Source organism: Dendropsophus ebraccatus, chromosome 4, assembly GCF_027789765.1.
Source record: "Dendropsophus ebraccatus isolate aDenEbr1 chromosome 4, aDenEbr1.pat, whole genome shotgun sequence".
Lineage (NCBI taxonomy): Eukaryota > Metazoa > Chordata > Amphibia > Anura > Hylidae > Dendropsophus > Dendropsophus ebraccatus.
Genome location: NC_091457.1, coordinates 114,102,422 through 114,125,308, shown reverse-complemented (window position 1 = coordinate 114,125,308; position 22,887 = coordinate 114,102,422). Strand labels below are relative to the sequence as shown.

Genomic DNA, 22,887 nt, shown 5'->3' with positions numbered 1-22,887 from the left:
GTAAAGCATCCTGAAAGCATACATGTGTGGGGTTGCTTCTCGGCCAAGGGAATCAGCTCTCTCTTAGTCTTGCCTAAAAACACAGCCATGAATAAAAAATGGTACCAGAATGTCCTCCAAGAGCAACTTCTCCCAACCGTCCAAGAGCAGTTTGGCGATCAACAATGCCTTTTCCAGCATGATGGAGCAACTTGCCATAAAGCAAAGGTGATAACTAAATGGCTCAGGGAACAAAACATAGAGATTTTGGGTCCATGACCTGGAAGCTCCCCAGATCTTAATCCCATTGAGAACTTGTGGTCAATCATTGAGACGGATGAACAAACAAAAACCAACAAATTCGGACAAAATGCAAGCATTGATTGTGTAAGAATGGACTGCTATCAGTCATACTTTGGTCCAGAAGTTGATTGAGAGCATGCCAGGGAGAATTGCAGAGGTCCTGAAGAAGAAGGGTCAACACTGCAAATATTGACTTGCTGCATTAACCCTTAGGGGACACAGCCAGTTTTCATTTTTGTGTTTTTGTTTTTTCCTCCTCGTGTATATAAAGCCTGCATTTTTCCACCTAGAGACCCAAATAAGCCCTTATTTTTTTGCACAACTAATTGTACTTTGCTATGGCAGATGTAATTTTTGCCTAAAATGTTCCGGGAAACCAGAAAAAAAATTATATGTGTGGTGAAATTGAAAAAAAAAAAAAAAAAGATTTTTTTTAATTTGGGGGGGTTGTTTTTACTCCGTTCGCCCTAGGGTAAAACTGACTTGTGAGGTGAGGTGTCATTTTTTGCGTCATGATGTGATCTTTCTATCGGTACCTTGATTGCGTATATACGACTTTTTGATCGCTTTTTATTACAATTATTCTGGATTTGATGCGACCAAAAATGCGCAATTTTGCACTTTACGTCGTTTACCGTGTGAGATCAGTAATGTGATAAATTAATAGTTCGGGCGATTACGCACGGGGCGATAGCAAACATGTTTGTTTATTTATTTATTTTTATTTATAAAATGGGGAAAGGGGGGTGATTCACACTTTTATTAAGGGAGGGGGCTTTGTGTTATTAAAAATATATTTTTCTTTTACTTTACACATATACTAGACGCCCCCCCCCTGGAGGACTTCTAGTATATGCACTCTGATCTCTCATAGAGATCCATGCAGTATAGTTATACTGCATGAATCCATGAGATCGGTGTTCTATTGCTTTACAGCCGAAAGCAATAGAATGCCGAGCCGGGATCAGCGGCATCACGGCGCAGACCCCGGCCCAGGATGGATGCGGGGATCACCCTGCAATCGCGCCGCGGGGGGGGGGGGGGGCGATCCCCCCACTAGACCGCCAGGGATGGATATGAGCAAGTATTTAGAAGCAGCTGTCAACTTTGACAGCTGCTTCTAAGTACTTAATTAGCGGGCACGTCGATTGGACCGTGCCCGCTAATAGCCGCGATCCCGGGCTACATGCCACGCGGCCACGCGACCCCCCTCTGAACTCCCATAGCGGCACGAGGACGTTCAGTAACGTCCTGGTGCAGCTATAGGTTAACTTATTCTGTCAATATAAGCTTTTGTTACTCATAATATGATTGCAATTATATTTCTATATGTGATAAAAACATCTGACAAACACACATAAAAACCAGAGGGCAGCAGATCATGTGAAAATATAATATTTGTGTAATTCTCAAAACTTTTGTACATGACTGTACTAATGGCACTAAAGCATTATAAAAAATGTTTCATGTAAAATGAATACACATACAATATACTGCTTCATTTTTCTACCCCTACAGTTTTAATGTGTGGTTAACCTAGGACACTGTTTCAACATTGCAATGAAAAAGAAAAAAAATGTAACACAAAAACCATAGTGGGAGATTTATCAAACTGGTGCAAAGTAGAATTGTCTTAGTTGCCGCTAACGACCAATCAGATTCCACCTTTCATTTTTCAAAGAATCTGTGAGGAATGTAAAACTGATAGACACTGCTATCGCTAGTGAAGGATATGAAGGGGACGGAGCATGATCCAGGGATTCAAATATTGCTAAAGAGATGTTTCTGTGTGATGCACTGCCCCCCTCTGGCCTTGTACTAGACTTAACAGAGCAAATGTTTAACCTGAAGTATTAAGTAGTATAAAATATTAAGAAGCATAAAACACAATGAAGAAGGACACTGAACCCTGGACACACTTACAGCACAGATTTTTTCTTTGTTTCCTTCTGTCCCGGGGAGCATACAAGTTTAGCCACCATGAGGAACATAACACCATTAATCTGAAAGCAAACACAACAGGATGTAAGGAGGGCCACACATTGACGGAATGATATAATACTCAGATCATGTGAAGGAGGATTCATTCTCAGGTGAGGGACGTTTATACAGATAGTGGCCAATGAGATCACAGGAATGATGAAAGCTACAGACGGAAAGCGTGCTACCCATGGGGGGAGGCCGAGACTTGTCCGCTTATTAGTGAAAACATGGCTGCGTGTGATGAGGAGTAGTGAGATGAGCAGGGTCCCTAGCATTGCTGAGCATTTCAGGAAAGGGATGTGTTGATACTGTTTGGTAGTGACCGAGAATAATATTGGGTCACATATGAAGATTTGTTAGGTGGAGGATAGATTCTGACAACAGTAGAGAAGCAGGATCCTTATGACTAGAAAAGTCGCAGGTACCCCAGTAGCAGCGAGCAGAGATGAGCCAACCTTGAGCATCCTCCGGTTCATCCAAACCCAAATGTGCAGCATTTGATTAGCATTGGCTGGAGAGGTTTGATGCAGGACAAAGGCTACTTGGAAAACACAGATACAGCCATAAACCATGTTCACATGGCATATGAGACCAGCCGTTCTGTGACCCGGCCGGGTCACAGAACGGCCGATGTCAGAGAAGATCATCCCGGCGGGTACTGCAGTACTGGCCAGATTTGCGCGCCGTATCCCAATTCACTATAGCCAACAATAGAGCATGTTAGTTTTTTGTGCGTCCGCTAGCGATTCCGGCCGGAGTGTATACTAAGTGTATACACTCCAGACGGGATTTTCTCTAGCTGCAGCACAATGTACGTTAAGTATTAATCACGGCTGTTGTTGCAAATCAGCAACAATGGCCATGATTAATACTAAACTTACGTTGTATGAACATAGCCATAGGTTGTATCCATATTTTCCAGTACTCACTAGGGCAGCATACAACTTCTTCAGCCACCGGTAATCAAATGCCACATGCTCAGGTTTTGATGAACCCAAGCACACTTAAAGGGGAACTCTGGATAAGAAAAACTTGTTTTCTATTAAAAGTACATTAAAAGTTAAATATATGTGTCTATACAATGTATTACTGTACCAGTACGGTTCTGCCACACTGGTAGCTGATAGAAATCCAGGAAGTGAAAAAAATGGCCCCCGTGCAAATCCACAGTGTCTCCTGTTCCCACTGCTGTCCTCCCTTAAGAGACAAATCTTCCATGCCTCTGTCTCACATTGTGTGTGTTTGCTGAGATCAGGCTGATGATGCAGACAGGGGGCAGTGCGTGATGTCACAGGAGGCTTGGCTGGATTCCCCAATCCCCTCAGTGATTCACCATCTCTAAACAGGCAGAAGCAGGTGTTGCACTGATTTCTCTAATTGTGCAGAAGTGTGCAGTGAAATTAGGGCTGTGTTCACACATGTTGGAGTGTCATTGCAGTACTGCAGCATATTCACAAAAAGTATGCAGTAACACAAGTAAATGTTGCTAAACGGCAGAGAGGATCAGAGCCTTATTGTGGGGCTCCACCTCAAAGATAACAGATGCTTAATCATAATATGTGCGTGTAAATGTAAAGGAAAAAAAAAATCAAAAAAATCTTTACTTTATTCCAATATCATTGTTACAGGTAGAGAATACAGCATGCTGTGTGGTGTTACAGGTAGAGAATACAGCATGTTGTGTGGTGTTACAGGTAGAGAATACAGAGTACTGTGTGGTGTTACAGGTAGAGAATACAGCGTACTGTGTGGTGTTACAGGTAGAGAATACAGAGTGCCGTGTGGTGTTACAGGTAGAGAGTAAAGTGTGCTGTGTGGTGTTACAGGTAGAGAATACAGCATGCTGTGTGGTGTTACAGGTAGAGAATACAGTGTACTGTGTGGTGTTACAGGTAGAGAATACAGTGTACTGTATGGTGTTACAGGTAGAGAATACAGCCTGCTGTGTGGTGTTACAGGTAGAGAATACAGTGCTGTGTGGTGTTACAGGTAGAGAATACAGTTTGCTGTGTGTTGTTACAGGTAGAGAATACAACGTGCTGTGTGGTGTTACAGGTAGAGAATACAGCATGCTGTGTGGTGTTACAGGTAGAGAATACAGTGTGCTGTGTGGTGTTACAGGTAGAGAATACAGTGTGCTGTGTGGTGTTACAGGTAGAGAATACAGCATGCTGTGTGGTGTTACAGGTAGAGAATACAGAGTACCATGTGGTGTTACAGGTAGAGAATACAGCGTGCTGTGTGGTGTTACAGGTAGAGAATACAGCGTGCTGTCTGGTGTTACAGGTAGAGAATACAGTGTGCTGTGTGGTGTTACAGGTAGAGAATACAGTGTGCTGTGTGGTGTTACAGGTAGAGAATACAGTGCTGTGTGGTGTTACAGGTAGAGAATACAGTGTGCTGTGTGGTGTTACAGGTAGAGAATACAGTGTGCTGTGTGGTGTTACAGGTAGAGAATACAGCATGATGTGTGGTGTTAAAGGTAGAGAATACAGTGTGCTGTGTGGTGTTACAGGTAGAGAATACAGTTTGCTGTGTGTTGTTACAGGTAGAGAATACAACGTGCTGTGTGGTGTTACAGGTAGAGAATACAGCATGCTGTGTGGTGTTACAGGTAGAGAATACAGTGTACTGTGTGGTGTTACAGGTAGAGAATACAGTGTACTGTATGGTGTTACAGGTAGAGAATACAGTGTGCTGTGTGGTGTTACAGGTAGAGAATACAGTGTGCTGTGTGGTGTTACAGGTAGAGAATACAGTGTGCTGTGTGGTGTTACAGGCAGAGAATACAGCATGCTGTGTGGTGTTACAGGTAGAGAATACAGAGTACCGTGTGGTGTTACAGGTAGAGAATACAGCGTGCTGTGTGGTGTTACAGGTAGAGAATACAGCGTGCTGTCTGGTGTTACAGGTAGAGAATACAATATGCTGTGTGGTGTTACAGGTAGAGAATACAGCGTACTGTGTGGTGTTACAGGTAGAGAATATAGCGTGCTGTGTGGTGTTACAGGTAGAGAATACAGCATGCTGTGTGGTGTTACAGGTAGAGAATACAGCGAGCTGTGTGGTGTTACAGGTAGAGAAAACAGCATGCTGTGTGGTGTTAGAGGTAGAGAATACAGTGTGCTGTGTGATGTTACAGGTAGAGGATACAGTGTGCTGTGTGGTGTTACAGGTAGAGAATACAGCGTGCTGTGTGGTGTTACAGGTAGAGAATACAGGGTGCTGTGTGGTGTTACAGGTAGAGAATACAGTGTGCTGTGTGGTGTTACAGGTAGAGAATACAGCGTGCTGTGTGGTGTTACAGGTAAAGAATACAGTGTGCTGTGTGTTGTTACAGGTAGAGAATACAACGTGCTGTGTGGTGTTACAAGTAGAGAATACAGTGTGCTGTGTGGTGTTACAGGTAGTAACTGTGTGCTATGTGGTGTTACAGGTAGAGAATACAGTGTGCTGTGTGGTGTTACAGGTAGAGAATACAGTGTGCTGTGTGGTGTTACAGGAAGAGAATACAGTTTGCTGTGTGTTGGTACAGGTAGAGAATACAGCGCTGTGTGGTGTTACAGGTAGAGAATACAGCATGCTGTGTGGTGTTACAGGTAGAGAATACAGGGTGCTGTGTGGTATTATATGTAGAGAATACAGTGTGCTGTGTGGTGTTACAGGTAGTAACTGTGTGCTGTGTGGTGTTACAGGTAGAGAATACAGTGTGCTGTGTGGTGTTACAGGTAGAGAATACAGCGTGCTGTGTGGTGTTACAGGTAGAGAATACAGTGTGCTGTGTGGTGTTACAGGTAGAGAATACAGCGTGCTGTGTGGTGTTACAGGTAGAGAATACAGCATGCTGTGTGGTGTTACAGGTAGAGAATACAGGGTGCTGTGTGGGTGGGACCACAATGAAATCATAAATTACTGCAAATAATTCAGTAACACAATGAACTGAAATGTGTGAACACAGCCTAGATGTTCTGCAACAGTTTTGGGCGGGGAATAGGCAGGGTGGAGGACTGTGATGAACAGCTGAGGGAAAGCATTGCATTCTGGAACCTGTAGTACTGTGTACAACTGATAAACCAGAAAGAAACAAAACCCCCCCAAACAAATGGATTTTTGGTAGTTTCAAAAATGGAATAGATAGATAAGTAATGCTTTATGCTTCTGCAGAAGTTTCATTTTTTTATCTCTACCTGGAGTTTCCCTTTAAGGTTCTCTAATCTCTAGCAGTTGGTTTTTTCGGTAGGGGAGTGTGTACTTCTTGAAAGAGGCCGTGATTTGTCCACATACGTTAGAATGTTCATGTAGACAGGGCTGCATGTAACATCGACAGTGACATTACAGAGAACCTGTCAGAAGTTTCATGCTGCTCACACCTTTGGTTCAGGCAGCATAAAATTGCTGACAGGTTCTCTTTAAATAGGGAGGGTATTGGAGACAGGTAAAAGTTACCAAACAGATAGTCCCTGGCAGCACAGAGTATTTTAGGATATGAACATGCTGTGGGAATCAGTGACCGATTTCCAAGTTTTATATAAGCTTCATCTGACAATCAGCTGCTGTAAATCCTTCTACATATAAGTATACTTTACTGTTACCTGTATCATTAAGAAAGACTGGAGCATATCCTTTAGATTCCTGTTTATATACTGGTTTGTTTAACTTCCAGAATCAAATCACAGTATACCATGGAGATGAAACAATGTATTTGAATGATGGGAAAAACTGAAAATGGAAACAACTGTAAATGATCATCCTCGCATGTCTATTTTTAATGGAGGAATATTCACCACAATAACAATAGCGATGGGTCCAGCAAAACTCCACACGAGTTTATCATGGATTGAGATCCAGCAAAAGTCTGGGTTTCCAAATCCTTCAGGGTCAAGTCCCACTGCCAAACCTAGGAAGAAAGACATTTCTTATGACTTGTGATAGGAGTATGGTGTTCAGCGAGCAACAATTCCAAGGCTGAAAAGTGTGGCCCTTCATCCCCTATCATCGGCGCTCACATTATAAGATACATACCGGTAATAATAGCTGGAACGCCCCAACCAATGGCATGGTAAAACCTCATGGCTCCGTAGTTAATGTTCCTGACTTCCGTCTGCATACGGTAAATATGGAGACCATCCACAAATAGCCAGGCAAATGTGGACAGGAAGAAATAATGGAGCAGGATGGCGATCACAGTGCAGAGGAACTGAGAAAAAGACAAGGGAACAGCACAAGTCATTTACTATGGTGTCTACAGAGTCATGCTCTTCTGTCTAAATCTGAGAAAGCTGGGTGGCTGTTGTTAAAGCTACCACAGTATCACTTGGCTTTTATCAATTGTAGAATTGTCATTTAGGAATCTGGGGAAACTGAGTGACAGCCCCTACGAGAATTCTAATGCAGACCATATTACTTGCAACCCAGTTTTCAAGAAGACGAAAACTCAGAGGTCATATATGTGGAACCAACTAAGCATGGTGGCTACCACTCCATTCAACCTCTTTGAGATACAGTGGCTGTCTCAGCTGGTGGAACAGGGTTGGGGGTTTACATGTACCAATGGGTGGGGAGTGGACCAGAGGTGAGACCCCCATCAGTCAAAGATTTATCCACATGATCTAACACATCCAACAGACTAATCTCTTTTTCTTACCTCATTTTCTGTGCTGTTATTGCCCAATAAAAACACAAGCTCAGAGAAGAAAAGGGCAGATGCAATGTTAGAGTGGATTCCTCGGGTGTTGGATTTCATCCCCTTCAGAGATGTGAGGATTGCAAAGGTTGACAGAAGAGCCACCAGTGAGATGGACAGACAGGTGTAAGAGACAATTGCCAAAGTCTCCAGATCTCCCTCCATTCGCTGTTTCATCAAAAAGAAGATCACATTGTACATTTAAAGACTATATTAAGTCACAGAGAAGCTTCTTGGCCATATACAACCATAGGATATACACAAAATAAAATCTATGTACTCACTGGTGTAAACGAAAACACAAGAAGGATAAGCCGTAAAGTTAAGCAAATCAAAGAAGGGGCAGATATCACTAAGATGTGGAAATGACCACATTTTCATGCATCTAGCTACAATCTGTGGCATGTGGTTGGGGCTTCACTAGTATAAAAACAAGCTATTTTTCAGCCATATAAACTAAAGATATTGGTACAGTCTTACTGAGTGATGCTTTCTGTTCATCATCATGCCTGTTACAAACTGTGGTGGACAGAATCATTGAACAGAGAAACCTTGGTTTATCTCTCCTGCAGGTAACTATAGGAGTAGGCCAAGATGGAATGACAGCTCGAGGTGCACAGAGGCAATCCTCTGCATGGACGGATTGCCAGATTAGAAGCATGGTGCTTAGTGATTTATTCTATAATCCAAGTGAAACTGCATGTCACATACAGTACCAAGCCTAGGGTGTTGAACAGTTTCTATACAATCAGAAGGCACTTGCATGTTACTGGGCTAAACATCCAGATACAGGTATCCATTGACCACGTTACCATTCTCAATGGCTATCATAGTGAAGAGAAAGAGGTCTATACTCTTCAGTGATGAGTCCTGTGTCTCAGATGCAGTGATAGCAAGAGATTGTTCTGGAGACCACATGGGCAATTCCATAAAGAATAAAATATATAGAATATATATATTTTATTCGTAATACCACAGGGGAATTATATTTTATTCGTAGTAAACTTAATTGTGCGACACAGTTCGTTATATATCTATTGGAATGTAGTTGTGGACTGCAGTACGTGGGCCGCACTGTTCAGACAGTGCGGTCACGGATGAATAAACATAGGTCTAATATAAAAAAAGCTTTCCTTCTTCATAGTATATCCAAACACTTTTCAAACTATCACCAGAATAATCCTACTGACTTAACCCTTACTATATTAGAACAAATCCCAGAAAATCACCCAAACAGATATAGACAACTGATAAATCGGGAATCCTTTTGGATTTTTAAATTAGCTACTCTTACACCGCAGGGATTAAATGAAACGATTGAGAACACAAGATAGGCTTTTATTATTGTTATCTCAAATTTTGTTTATATGTAAAAAAAATTTATAACTTTTTTCTTATATTTATATTTATATTCTTGGGTCTGCTTGCTGTTTATTCCCTTTTTGTAGAAGTGTTTTATGTACTAAGTTAAAACAGGTTTACTTGCAACTTGATCTACTCCCTGCTGGGAGGTATTATGTATGTAATTAGACATCACCTGTATTTTGGCTGCTACTGGGCATGTGCAAACCACCCTTTTTATAGATCTTGAAAAACATTCTTTCGTTATACACTTGAGAAAGAGGTCAGCACGACTTCGAAACGCGTTGTGTTTTAATAGGAAGTGGGTTTGCATAATGTATAATAGCCTAGTCTTTGTTCCAGGTACACTAACCGTGTACATTGATTTGGTGGTGGAGCCAGTGGTGCAGCTATTTCTCAGGAAGCATGTTACTTGTGCTGCTGTGAGCAGCCTATGTGGCATAAATGTGCTACCATGGCCCACAGACTTGTCTCCCTTTAAGTACATTTGGGATGTCATTGGTTGCAAGCTGCCAGCAGCAGATCTTGATGATTTGCATATCAAGTGTCCAAGTGTATTTAGCGTGGCAGAACATACCTCAGACAACCAATAAATGATACCTCAAGCCTGGAACCGGATGACTTTTTAAAATGAGAGGTACCCTTTGATAATCTCATCAGTACGTCAAAGGCATGTAAGTACGTGTACTTCCGCACATGGCTCTTTTACTTGATACTAAATAAATCAATATGTTGTGCATATTTTGTTTCCATCTTTTCATCATTTGCATATCATTAACATGTCTATCCATCCTATAGTTTCCTATAGATTCTTTCCATAATAGAAAGCATATGTGTATGTATAAACTCAGAGCAAAGAGAGGAAGCCCACATTACACCACAGAGTGCATACAAACTTCACCCAGGTAACACTCCAGTCTGTGCTGGGTCTGCCAACCCTAGTAATGCTTTATAAACCGCACTCTGGTGATGTAATGTAGAAACAGCAGAAATGTTATATTACCTCCCGATGGGACCCATCCATAAGGACTCCAAAACTGCCAAACTGGGAGCACTGGCAGCGCACATGTGTAGTATTCCTAAAGATCAGCTCACAGTCCTTAGCTGTCCAGCTACCAGGTTGGTCTATTCTGCAAATATAAGATACAAAGAAGAATGTTGATGCATGTGTCTATCTATCTATGTAATTTCACTGCACATGATACCTATCTACTCTGCGTCTGTCTGTCTATCAATCTATTGCATATCTAATATACAGAGAGAAAGACATACTGGGTTGTGTGATTCCACTGTACACAGACAGGTTTGCTTCTGTTCACTGTTTCCAGCAGTTGAAAGTCTATTATCAGTGGCTCCTTCAGTTCCCCATGGATAAAGGACTGGTCTCTGAGAATGGACACACTCACAATGGGAGTATTCATCACCGGATTCTTAGGGATCCTTAAAAAAACAAAATCAAATTTAGTATGCAATTTATAATGTGATCTGCAACATGTGGCATGCCAGGAAGGAAAGAGTTAAGGTATGACCACATTTGTTCTCATATGTTGGAATCCCAGCAGAATGGTATACTGACATATAATGCTGTATACCAAAGCGGAACCTATTAAGTTCAGTGGACCAAATGTACTCTACTAGTGACCCAATTCACTCCATTTCCGAGTATCATGTAATTCTGCAAGATTCAAAAGCATGAGCCAATGCAGGGAGCAGCAAAAACATACATGGCTGTAACTTTTTCTATCATTTTTTGGATAGCTCAAATTAGACAAACACATTGAGGCTCACCTGAGACTTCTTTTCTCTGTGTTGTAACGTGCAGGCAACAGGGCCCCCAAGGTGCGGTAAATAATGAGAATGAGTATGTTAGGCGCAGGTTCTGGTTCTGGGATGACTCTCTTTGGTGGGGGTACAGCTGTGGTTATGTTGGTCTCGGGGCTGGTTGGAGATGGCGCAACTGTGGGTGGCGCTATAAAAACAATATACATTCTGTTACTTGTAAGTTCCTTTTTAGCTCACATATAGAACATATGGAATATATTCTTGTATGGCAGGCCATCTGCATCCCATAAAGGTAATTCATAAACAGAGAAGCACAACTAGTGAGTGAGTCTGTGCGTCAAATACCAACTGGAGTAGAGTAAATTAGTAACAATCAGATAGGTATCCCCCACATTAAACCAAGGAGGACATTTATTAAGGGCTTTGCACCTATTTTTAGGTGACTAATTGGATTCCACTCATTTTTGGTCAAAGTTCTATTTATCAACCTACATTTGATGGGCAAATATTTTTTAAATGCAACTTAAAAAAAAATAAAAAAATCTACCTGTTTTGAGTATTCACTCAAAAATTTGCATAATGCGGGATTACCGCCCATTTGCAACTTTTTAAAAAGTCGCACAAAGTGGTCAATGCCGACGTCTGGTCAGTACCAGGTGAATTTGACTGCAAATTTTTTTGCAAATATTCTAAAAATATTTTATTCACAAATTTATGAAAAGTTTAGTGAAATTAGTCCTATTCTTCTGGGTAAGAATACTCTGTAAAAAAAATTGCACGTTTTATACTCAATAGTAAATGTCCCATTTAATCTTTAACAAATACCAATAAAATAGCAAACACAAAAAACACAAAGAAAGAGTCATACAACACCAAGTGTTGACCACAATTCATCATAAGCCTACTATAGAGTAGCAATACCATTGTACCAATGCTGATAATAAAACAATGTCCTATATTTGTGCCGATCACACAATACAATGCTTATACAGTGGTGAGGTGTCAAACCTGTAATGGAGTGGCAGTCCGGGTATGGGGGTAATGAGGACAGTCAGTAAGTCCCTAAACAAAATCGGCAGCATTATCCCTACTTTTTATACAGTCTGAGCAGAAATCTCCTCTAGTGCATCAGCAAGTACTGAGCAAAATATATATGTATAATGGTAGTTATTAAAGTGTGTAATATACATGGAGGTCACATTACCTTCTGGCTTAGGCGGCTTTAAGATTGGGTCCGGCAGCACAACATGAGTATGAGGATCCCAGGAAATCTGACCTCGGAAGAGACTGCTGTGATACCCTGGAAAATGTCTTCTTGGCGAGATCTGATTATCCACTCGCTCGATATTAACAACTGTCACAAGGAAAGGCAGAAGCAGAGTCTCATGAGCTTCGCTTCACAATCTGGTTGAGTTTGTGATAAATGTCTAGCAATAATTGCAAAGCCACAATATCTCCAGACACTAGAGCATGGCTCAGGCAGCCAAGAAACGGAACTAATCACATTTAATTCACATTACTTCCTCCTCTAAGCGAATGGCTGAAAATACTGGCATTTATGCCACTCAGCAGTTTCCTCCAGCACCTGGGATACAGAGATAGGCACCTTCCTTGCCAGTAACCATGGAACTTAATAAACTTTCTTATTTTAGGTTGTATTCCAAATCAAATAATCTCCCAAGAATGCCAGTAAAAGGTCAGATATACAGTCATGGATGCTCACTGCTAACTTGCTAAGATGAACAATAAAGGAACTTTTTCTTTTTACCACTTACCCAAAGGATTTATGTAATAAACTTTGGGGAGAGTTTCTGTAAACACTACAAGAAGACTGACCAGACTGGCTCGCCTAATTTACTATCTGCTGTAATTATTATCATTATAGGGGTCATCTGATTCAGAAAAACATATTTCAAAAAATGATAAGATAAATATGATATGATATGATATGAAACAGACAAGGGTATACAATGGATGACCCTAGCTTAGTAGTTAGAAAGGGATGAGGCTACAAAGAGGGTCTCTTGCTCTGTACATCCAGCGTGTCAGCGCATTACATGGACCATCTATTTATCTCAATGAGAGTTGTGTTATGCAATATTCCTTTTCTCCTGTGGGGTGCTGTAGGAAAACTCAAAAGAAATATGTCAGCTCGATGTCATACTCCAAGCTGCAGACATAGGCAGACAGTTGATAGGGAGAGAAAGCAAATGATCCCTGTCTCGTAACTGGTGGTTGTTTGTAACGTTGATGTTTTCCTTTTAAGCATGAAGGATGTAAAGGTCAGGCTGAGCTGCAGCATGCAAGTCACATCTCTCCTCCATGCCCAGGGCTCAGTGCTGGAAGCCAAACAGAAAGATGCAGCTCAGCACGGCCTGTACGATCACTGAGGGCCCCAGCAGTAGTGATCAGCTTATCACCGGGGAACCTTATAACAAAATGTGAATGTTCAAGGCAGACAACTATTTCATAATATGCTATATTAAACCTGTGAAAGCAATAGGATGTCAGATGGAAAGAAAGGGGACTAGCAGGAATGAGATACAGTTAAGTACATGCTATACAATACTGCTTGTTTACAGCTGGATTCCTTACAATGATATTACACATAATTCTTTCACACTATTTGCACTTACTAATGTTAGGAGTCACCAGGCCAACCGGGTTTAGATAGGTAAGCTTCATGTTCTTGGCCAGGGTGCTGCTATATTGTTGGAACAGGTCCATGAGCCCTGCACTGCCACGCTCATTCTGCACCAGCATTTCCCAATGTTCCTTGTTACTCAAAGTTAAGATGGAACTTCCTGTCTGGAAAAGGTTCTAGGAAAGGAAAAATAAAATGAGGGTTATTATGTGGAATTCCAGTATCCCTAATACTGCAGTCACATCCATAGCTACTATCAACATTCTGACGGCTGAATGTAAGGCCAAGTAATGGAAGATGAAGGTACAACGGATGTCTCTCACCCGTGCATAACATGGACAAATCCACTGATAAGCCATAAAACCATCTTACCTCTGTAAACTGGGCATCTTGTGTAGCTGTTAGTCCAAAACCTTCCTGTCTGTTCTCAAATTGCATGAGCAGAGACAGCAAGCGGTAGGTTATATGGACGTCATTCCCGAAATACTGGTCCATGTAGTCTGTCACAGAGCGGAGGCGCAGAGACAGTTTCTTGGACTCAATAGTATTCAGTTCAGTCTCGTTTCTCTCCAAACTGTCCAACTGTGGGGGGAAGACAAGAAAGATGATTTTTGAGACACAAAAAGATAAGGGCAGGGTAGCATTAAAGATTCAGAGAGAGTCAGAGCTGCAGATACATTATTACCTATTCACTGGATGCGGGATTACTGCTAGATCAGTGGGGGAATCAACCACTAGGGAATCCAATAATTAGTAGAATGGTGGTCCAGTGTCTCCTATTTAAATGGAGCTGCAATCCAGCATAAGCAATGCTGATCCATTCAAAATTTATGGGACTGATGGACAGAGCTGAGTACATCACTTGATATCTACATAGAATCCATAAACTTTAATGGAGTAATCTCCCATGCTCAATCACTGCTTGCGTTAAACAGGGCACACAGGAACCAATGGTCAGCCCCCCCCCCCCCCCCCCCAGCGTTCTAGCATTTATTACCTATTAAGCCCTTTAATGGCTCTCCATAAAACTAATGTTATGGAAAAATAACTATTAAACCCCCATTCTTCTGGCTGATAAGAGAGAGCAATAGACAAACTACAAGATCAGACAACTAGGGTCTTCTTTGTAAACACAGCATAGTATAATGTTTGCATCCTTACCAATGTAGATAGGTCTGTGAACGCCGGTGACGTGCAGTTAAACAGGTCAGGTTCAATCCAACCCCTCACATCATCACAGTGTCGTATAGCGGCTCCTGTTAGTAAGATATACATTATAATTGAGTGACATTAGGAACAGAATTACATGGGAAGCAACATACAGCAAGCGGCATTCCAGGCACCATCTTGCATTGGGCTTGCAGCAGTTTATTACAGACTTGGTGCAGGCAGCTGGGATCAGTAATAAGCGCTTCAAGTTGCAAAAACAACAGGTCAAGCAGAGGGACTGGAAACAAAGGATAACAGTGGGGAGTCAAATCACATAAAGCAGGCAAGGGAATGGGTCAAAGGTCCAATGGGTCAACTCAAAATCCTCACCTGAGCCCCTTACACCTGCATGATAAAAAGAAAAAGGGGCATGTGGCATGGGATAAAACAAGGAAGGGAATTATATCATTAAACCACATTATATCCCTGAGTGTACACACAGTACAGGCATAGCACAGCTTCTCTCACTTCAAATATACAATAAGCATGTAAAAAACTCACCAAAGAAACATACTGATTGATGTGTCAGATGGATATGCTTTGCATTCATACAATAAAACAGCGTGGAGGATACTCAAAATTGCAATAATATGTGTGGTTTGAAACTGTAGCTTGATGATAATTAGTCAATTTTTCCTAAATAACCCTATAATAAATAAGGCTATCTGATTGGGTTTTTAAAGAACCAGTATCCTATATATATATATATATATATATATATATATATATATATATATATATATTAGGAGGTTTAAGATGGTTAAAAAGTGCAAAGCTTGTTACCTGGCGTCTCATACATCTGAACACTGATAAGCCACAAGGCTCTTCTCCAGCTCCCTGACAGCCGAGTGACAGGCAGGGTATAAACAAGGTGGGCAGCTATCGGCAATGTTTAATGATTCTCAGCTAAGCACTTGGCATAATTCTGGAAATATTTGGAGTGCTGCTAATTTGGAGCAATCTGTCTGATGAGAGCATACTTGTTGGGGTGGCAGTCTGCTTGTGGGTGATGAGATGACAGCTTGTAGCATCCATTCCAGCTTAGTCATATTATATTACTCACCTAGGGAGCCTTTTGGGCAGGGGACAGCAGTCGGAAGGCCAAACTTCGTCCTGGGCCACCAAACGCCTGAAGTTAATGTTTTTGGACATCCGTCATAAATAACTGCAAAACAGAAGGACATTGTTGAGGACACAAAACTGCAGCTCCCAGCAACTCACACAATAAGATTAGACGTCTATTATTACTATTATTTACTTCACACACCTGGCATCACTGTGGACAACCCCTTCCTATTAAGTGGGTTTCCCAGTGATCAGCAGGTATTGCCAAGGACACTGCTTCAATGCTGGGTAAATGCAGCGTTACACAGCTCTCAATGAAATCAATGTATCCATGTAATTTATAACTGTGGCAGTCCTCCAGAATGAGGGCTGTTATTTGCGGGATTCTCTATTTTGTTTAGTACAGAGAAGGTCTCCGGTGAGGTAACTCTTTTCTCTTATTCTCCTACATTCGTATGGATTACCTAGGTTTTTGTTACGCTGCAGGGGAAAGGAAGCATTGCACAGTGCACACGGACATCAATGCAATTTGATTAATAGCGGAAGGACAAAAATGTTCTCATCTCACCCCTGAAAAGAACTCTGTCTAGAATGGTGATCACCAATGTCTTCTACTTCTCAGGGCCGGTTTTAGGCCAGATGTGGCCCTGGGCAAAAATATAAAGTGGGCCCCTAGATGCTTAGATATTGTACCACAATATAGTGACAGTTGAATCAGAAAGTGGCGGGGCAATTGCTGGGGTTTTAAAAGATCAAGAACACAAGTCCCCTACACAAAATCTTTCTATGCATCAGGGCCAAACAACACTGCTTTAGTTGTGTAATTGCAAAATAATGCTACACTCAAGTGGTGTGTTTTTTGGCTGCCATGTTTCTATGCCTTTTTTTTACTCCAATTGTTCAGTACAAATTATGAAATCAAATGAAGAAACAGCAAATGAAACGGAAAAAAAAAATCTATGCTATTATACAACACTTATATATAACTCCTGAAAACACATCACACACTGTCAATTTTGGCCTTTTAATCGCCGTCTTTTAGGGCAGCCATCAAGGAAACGGACGTGTTTTTTTTTACTCAAAATAACTAGCTGCTAAAGGGCCAAAGATGATGGCGTGTGAACATAATATGACCAAATATTACCCCTATGTAGTGACTGAACATTACCTGTATACTGATCTGAATAAACTGCATGATACTAAGACCAATTGACCAGTTCTACTAAACTCTGAAATACGGCCGATAATCACTTGATGTAATAGGGCCCTAAGTTTTTAGTTTTTTTTCAGGTCGTCCCTAGCATCATTTTAAAAGTTCTGTATCTGGAATACCCCTTTAATAGAGATGTGCACAGTAACTGCTTAGCATCACATGTGCAGCAGCATAATCTCTTTAAGGGTGTGTTCACATGTACAGGATCTGCAGCAGATTTGATGGCACAGATTTGAAGTTGCAGATTGAAAGCAAATCTGCAGCTTCAATTCTGCTCCATCAAATCTGCTGCAGATCCTGTACATGTGAATGCATCCTAAGGTGGGTTCACACGTACCGACTCGCAGCGGAAATCTCGCTGCAAGATCCGCTACAAGTCAAGATCCTGGCAGGTTCCAGTACTACATACTCAAAGCGATCTGAAAGACGGCTGCGAGTATGTAATACAGCTGCCCCTTAACCCCTTCTGCTGCCATTCGGCTCCCCCGCTCTCTGTATATACATTACCTCTCCTTGCTGCACAGGGTCCCGGCTTCCTGCTCTGACGCCCAGCCAATCAGTGGCTGCGGCTCAGCAACACACTGATTGGCCAGACGGTAGAGCAGGACGCCGGGACCCCGTGCAGCAAGGAGAGAGGTAATTTATATACCGAGAGCGGAGTGGGAACCAAGCGGCAGCAGAAGGGGTTAAGGGGGCGTCTGCATTACATACTCGCAGCCGTCTGAAAGACCGCTGCGAGTATGTAGTACTGGGACCTGCCAGGATCTTGTCTCGTATCGGATCTCGCTGCGAGATTTCCGCTGCAAGTCTGTACGTGTTAATGTACCCTAAAGGGAACTAATCACAGCCGAATAGCCTCTGCGGCTATACATACAGTGTAATAGGGCTTGTTGCACAATAGCATCACCACCAGCTAGCCCCTGCAGGTATACACATAGTGTAATAGGGCTGGTAGTGCTGTTTGCAAACACAAAAGTACTCCCTTTGACTGTTACACAAGTCCCCCATAAATTTACTTTCTACATCTCCCACACCGTATGTGAATCATACTTAAAGGGGTTATCCAGCGCTACAAAAACATGGCCGCTTTCCTCCTACTGTTTTCTCCAGTTTGGGTGGGGTTTTGAAACTCAGTTCCACTGAAGTAAATGGAGCTTAATTGCAAACCGCACCTGAATCGGAGACAACAGTAGGGGGAAAAGTGCCCATGTTTTTGTACCGCTGGATAACCCCTTTAACCAGGCTTGTTGGTGGTCCTCAGCAGGGGCTTAGATGGTGGAGATGATGTACTACCAGCCCTAATATACTGTATGTATAGCTGCAGGGGCTAGATGGGGGGGGATAGGTTCTCTTTAATACACATAAAATAAAATAAAAAAATAGAAATATATACATATACACAGCCACACACTTTTATAGACACATACCACACATGTGTATACGAGACAGTGCACACATACATAACACAATGTTCACATTAGATAGATAGATAGATAGATAGATAGATAGATAGATAGATAGATAGATAGATAGACTGTTCAAAGAAGTGCGGCACTCAGAGTTTAAATGGATGCTGGGTGCCAGCGGTATCACCTTGATCCAACGGTGTCAGTAGATAGCAGAACCAATATAACTGCAGCACACCAGTCTTGTGAAAAAAATTGTGGATAATTTATTTCATAAAGAAAACTCGGAACAGTGGTAGCGACGTTTCAGTCCTTCAATGTGGACTTTTCTCATCTATAGATAGATAGATGATAGATAGATAGATAGATAGATAGGATATAGATAGATAGATAGATAGATAGATAGATAGGATATAGATAGATAGATAGGATATAGATAGATAGATAGATAGATAGATAGATAGATAGATAGATAGGAGATAGATAGATAGGATATAGATAGATAGATAGGATATAGATAGATAGATAGATAGATAGATAGGATATAGATAGATAGATAGATAGATAGATAGATAGATAGATAGATAGGAGATAGATAGATAGATAGGATATAGATAGATAGATAGATAGATAGATAGATAGATAGATAGATAGATAGGATATAGATAGATAGATAGATAGATAGATAGATAGATAGATAGGATATAGATAGATAGATAGATAGATAGATAGATAGATAGATAGATAGGAGATAGATAGATAGATAGGAGATAGATGATAGATAGATAGATAGATAGATAGATAGATAGATAGATAGATAGGATATAGATAGATAGATAGATAGATAGATAGATAGATAGATAGATAGATAGATAGGAGATAGATAGATAGGATATAGATAGATAGATAGATAGATAGATAGATAGATAGATAGATAGGATATAGATAGATAGATAGATAGATAGATAGATAGATAGATAGGAGATAGATAGATAGATAGATAGGATATAGATAGATAGATAGATAGATAGATAGATAGATAGATAGATAGGATATAGATAGATAGGAGATAGATAGATAGATAGATAGATAGATAGATAGATAGGAGATAGATAGATAGATAGGAGATAGATAGATAGATAGATAGATAGATAGATAGATAGGAGATAGATAGATAGATAGATAGATAGATAGATAGATAGATAGATAGATAGGAGATAGATAGATAGATAGATAGATAGATAGATAGATAGATAGATAGATAGATAGGAGATATATAGGAGATATATAGATAGACAGACAGACACCTTATACATAACTAATCTCACCCTTCATGAAGGAGCAGAGTACAGGGGGGTTGACAGATCAGCCTCATACACGGGACAGGAAGTGGTCAGGGAGCCGCATAGCAGCTGCACACATCTCTTCCCTCCCTGCTGTCCCGACATGTGACAAGTGCAGGCTCGAGCTGAGGTAAAGGGGAGGGGGATTTCTAAAGGAAGCGCAGGGCAGCGTAAACCTCTTCCAGCAGCAAGCTTGAGCGAGGTTTATGACGACAAACTGCCCCTGAAGCTGCAGGGGGCCCCCTGGGGATGGGGGCCCTGGGCATTTGCCTTGTTTGCCCCCCCCTAACGCCGGCCCTGCTACTTCTATAAGTGTAAGGAGCAAATGCCAAAGACTGTAAACTCTTAACCTGTGTTCACCTATTTTAAACTATCAAATACACTCTGAGGCCCCCATATACCATGGACAATCCGCATGTTTTATTTAAGGTATCTTTTATCGGTCCCCTATCATGCACACTGCGACACACTCCAATCTGTAAAAAGTTGCTCTTTTCCAGGCGAAGCTGTAGATAAGTATATGATGTAATGTTACATTAAGGTGCACTGGACGATAAACGATAATTGTTTAGTGTAATAGCACATATTGAAAGACAACAATCAGCCGACATGCATGATGTGGGCTGATTGTGGTCTTTGAACATGCTGAAAGAGCACGATTATGTTAGTGACAATCTGCTGTGCGTAGCTCTGTGTAACAGGAGCGGCTGCAGCAGACCACTGCTGATTTCAATGGGCTAACCGAACGATCTGGTGATTGTTCCAGTGGCTCCTCCCAATCCTCCCCGCTCGCTGTCTGTGTGTACAATAGCTCAGCAAGCGGAGAATGGGGGGAAGGGGGGGGGGGGGCGACGGGTGAACTGATAAGTTGGTGCTAGCTTCCCTTGCAAAATTGTGCCGTGTAATATGACCTTTAGGTTGGTTTGACATGACACAAGTATAATATATAGATGCAAATTTGCATCTGTATTATAGTCTCAAGTCCTGGCCTGACAATGGATCTGACGACATAAGTTGACAGATGTCAGTTCGGGACTCATAGTTAGGCCACATTCACACATCCATAGAGCTGTCGGCAGCCGCAGACCTACAGCTACAGAGAGCACTACGGATGTGCATGTCCGCATGCGCACTTACTTATTAATAGAGAATAGGTGATCCGTGCTGCAGCTACGGGCAGTATAATGACTTACCAGTATTTTTTGCAGCAAGGATCATGACCCTTTCAAAGATCCGGTGGCATCAATGGGTACTGTACTGTCTGCAATTACGCATCCATCATTTTGGACAGTATAATACTGATGTGTGAGAGGGGCCTCATGCTGGATTTGCAGCTTTAGGTTATGTTCACACTACGTAAAGATCAGCCCGGATGATCTTTCCATCCGCACTGTTCTGATGGGGGCGCATCAGCGCGCTCGCACTAGAACTTCACACAGCACACAATGAAGCAAGCGGCCGGAGCCGCTCGCTTTATTGTGTGAACTGACAGGTCTTTCTGCAGCTACAATTCACTGAATTGCGGCCACAGAAAACTGACATGTCAGTTATTTGCGGGTCTGCATGGGATCCCGTGCGGAACGTATACAATGTGTATACGCTCCGGCCGGGATCCCATAGCAGATAAGGCAATGTTCCACTCCGCATAAAGTACGGCCGTTGTTGCCGATGGCAACAACGGATGTACTTTTACGTAGTATGAACATAGCCTTAATAAGGATGCAAAAATGCATCTATATTACACTTGTGTTTTGTGAAAGCAGCCCAAGGGCCAGTGTAATACGGTCCTCTTTCCAATAAATAACACTCCATAAATTGGCACAATTACCCTGCAGACCTGTGAAAAGCTGGGTGTTTAAAATGAAAGCTACTGACCATACCCAGTGTAGGTATTAGAATTTATTCACACTTTACAGTGTTTTTTTATTTATATGTTTGACATGATTTTGGTTACACTGGTTAATACAGTAGATGCTGCAGGTGACTTTCTCTGCTATGGAATACATGAGTCTTCTCTATGTAATCTTGTGCATAACATTTTCCCAGGATTGATGAACTATGAGGCCAAGCATGACTGCATGATAAGGTGATGCGGCATATATTGTATCTCTATAATTACATTAAGAAGCCACATCATCTCTCTATAGGATTATTATTTACTGAATTACAGATAATTCGATTTATCCAGGACACAGTCTACTCAAAATAACTCAATTAGAAAATTATCAGGGAGATACAACAAGAGAACATTGGATGATCTGTGTTGCCTGGTGGCTAGTTCTGAAGACAACTATCCCAGCAGAATATCGCCTGCCTCTCCTATACATTGACATCACAGGGATCTCACCTTCACAGCCACTTGGTGAGACCTCGGCAAACGGGTTGTCGCAGCTGTTGCACTGGCGTCCAATCACTCCAGGTCTACAAAAGCACTGTCCAGTATCTAGATCACATGACCTTGAAGAGGATCCGATGGGGTAACAATCACAAGGCAAACAAATATCGCTGCCTTTAGGGCGATAATGATATTCCTGCAGTGTGAAAGTAAATGATGAGTATAACAGCAGACAGATAGTATTAATACACTTTTCTGAACCCATAACGCTATATATAACATCAGTCCCTACTAATAAGGCAGGGTATATCACTGATATAAGGCCAGGGAGCTTTTCACATTGCACCATGTTTCTTTCCCCAAGTGTAGATTCCAGATTACAAATCACTGGTTACAAAAGGGAACTTCTATCCCTTCTATCAACAATGACAGAGCTGAAAGCACTGTGTGACAAAGCAGCCCTATGGGAAGTATATGGGCTGTCAGCACAGGGCATGGGAGAGTAGAAGGGATGGGACAGATGGGGATACAAGGGGAACCTGGTTTTCCAATGGAGTAATGGTTTTCCAATAGGGTTGGG

General features: G+C 41.6%; 1 protein-coding gene across 1 annotated transcript in view; it reads right to left on the bottom strand.

Moving 5' to 3' along the window:
- CELSR3 (cadherin EGF LAG seven-pass G-type receptor 3) overlaps positions 1-22,887 on the bottom strand; it is a 171,699-nt gene that overhangs the window by 71,461 nt on the left and 77,351 nt on the right. The window contains exons 15-27 of the mRNA XM_069967922.1: positions 22,320-22,503; positions 16,009-16,110; positions 14,898-14,992; positions 14,109-14,318; positions 13,729-13,912; positions 12,297-12,446; positions 11,099-11,279; positions 10,583-10,750; positions 10,314-10,440; positions 7,910-8,116; positions 7,288-7,462; positions 7,050-7,162; positions 2,206-2,285 (exon numbers count right to left, since the gene is read on the bottom strand). Of these exons, the coding sequence (XP_069824023.1) occupies positions 2,206-2,285; positions 7,050-7,162; positions 7,288-7,462; positions 7,910-8,116; positions 10,314-10,440; positions 10,583-10,750; positions 11,099-11,279; positions 12,297-12,446; positions 13,729-13,912; positions 14,109-14,318; positions 14,898-14,992; positions 16,009-16,110; positions 22,320-22,503 (1,976 nt within the window). The remainder of the gene's footprint in view (positions 1-2,205; positions 2,286-7,049; positions 7,163-7,287; positions 7,463-7,909; positions 8,117-10,313; positions 10,441-10,582; positions 10,751-11,098; positions 11,280-12,296; positions 12,447-13,728; positions 13,913-14,108; positions 14,319-14,897; positions 14,993-16,008; positions 16,111-22,319; positions 22,504-22,887) is intronic.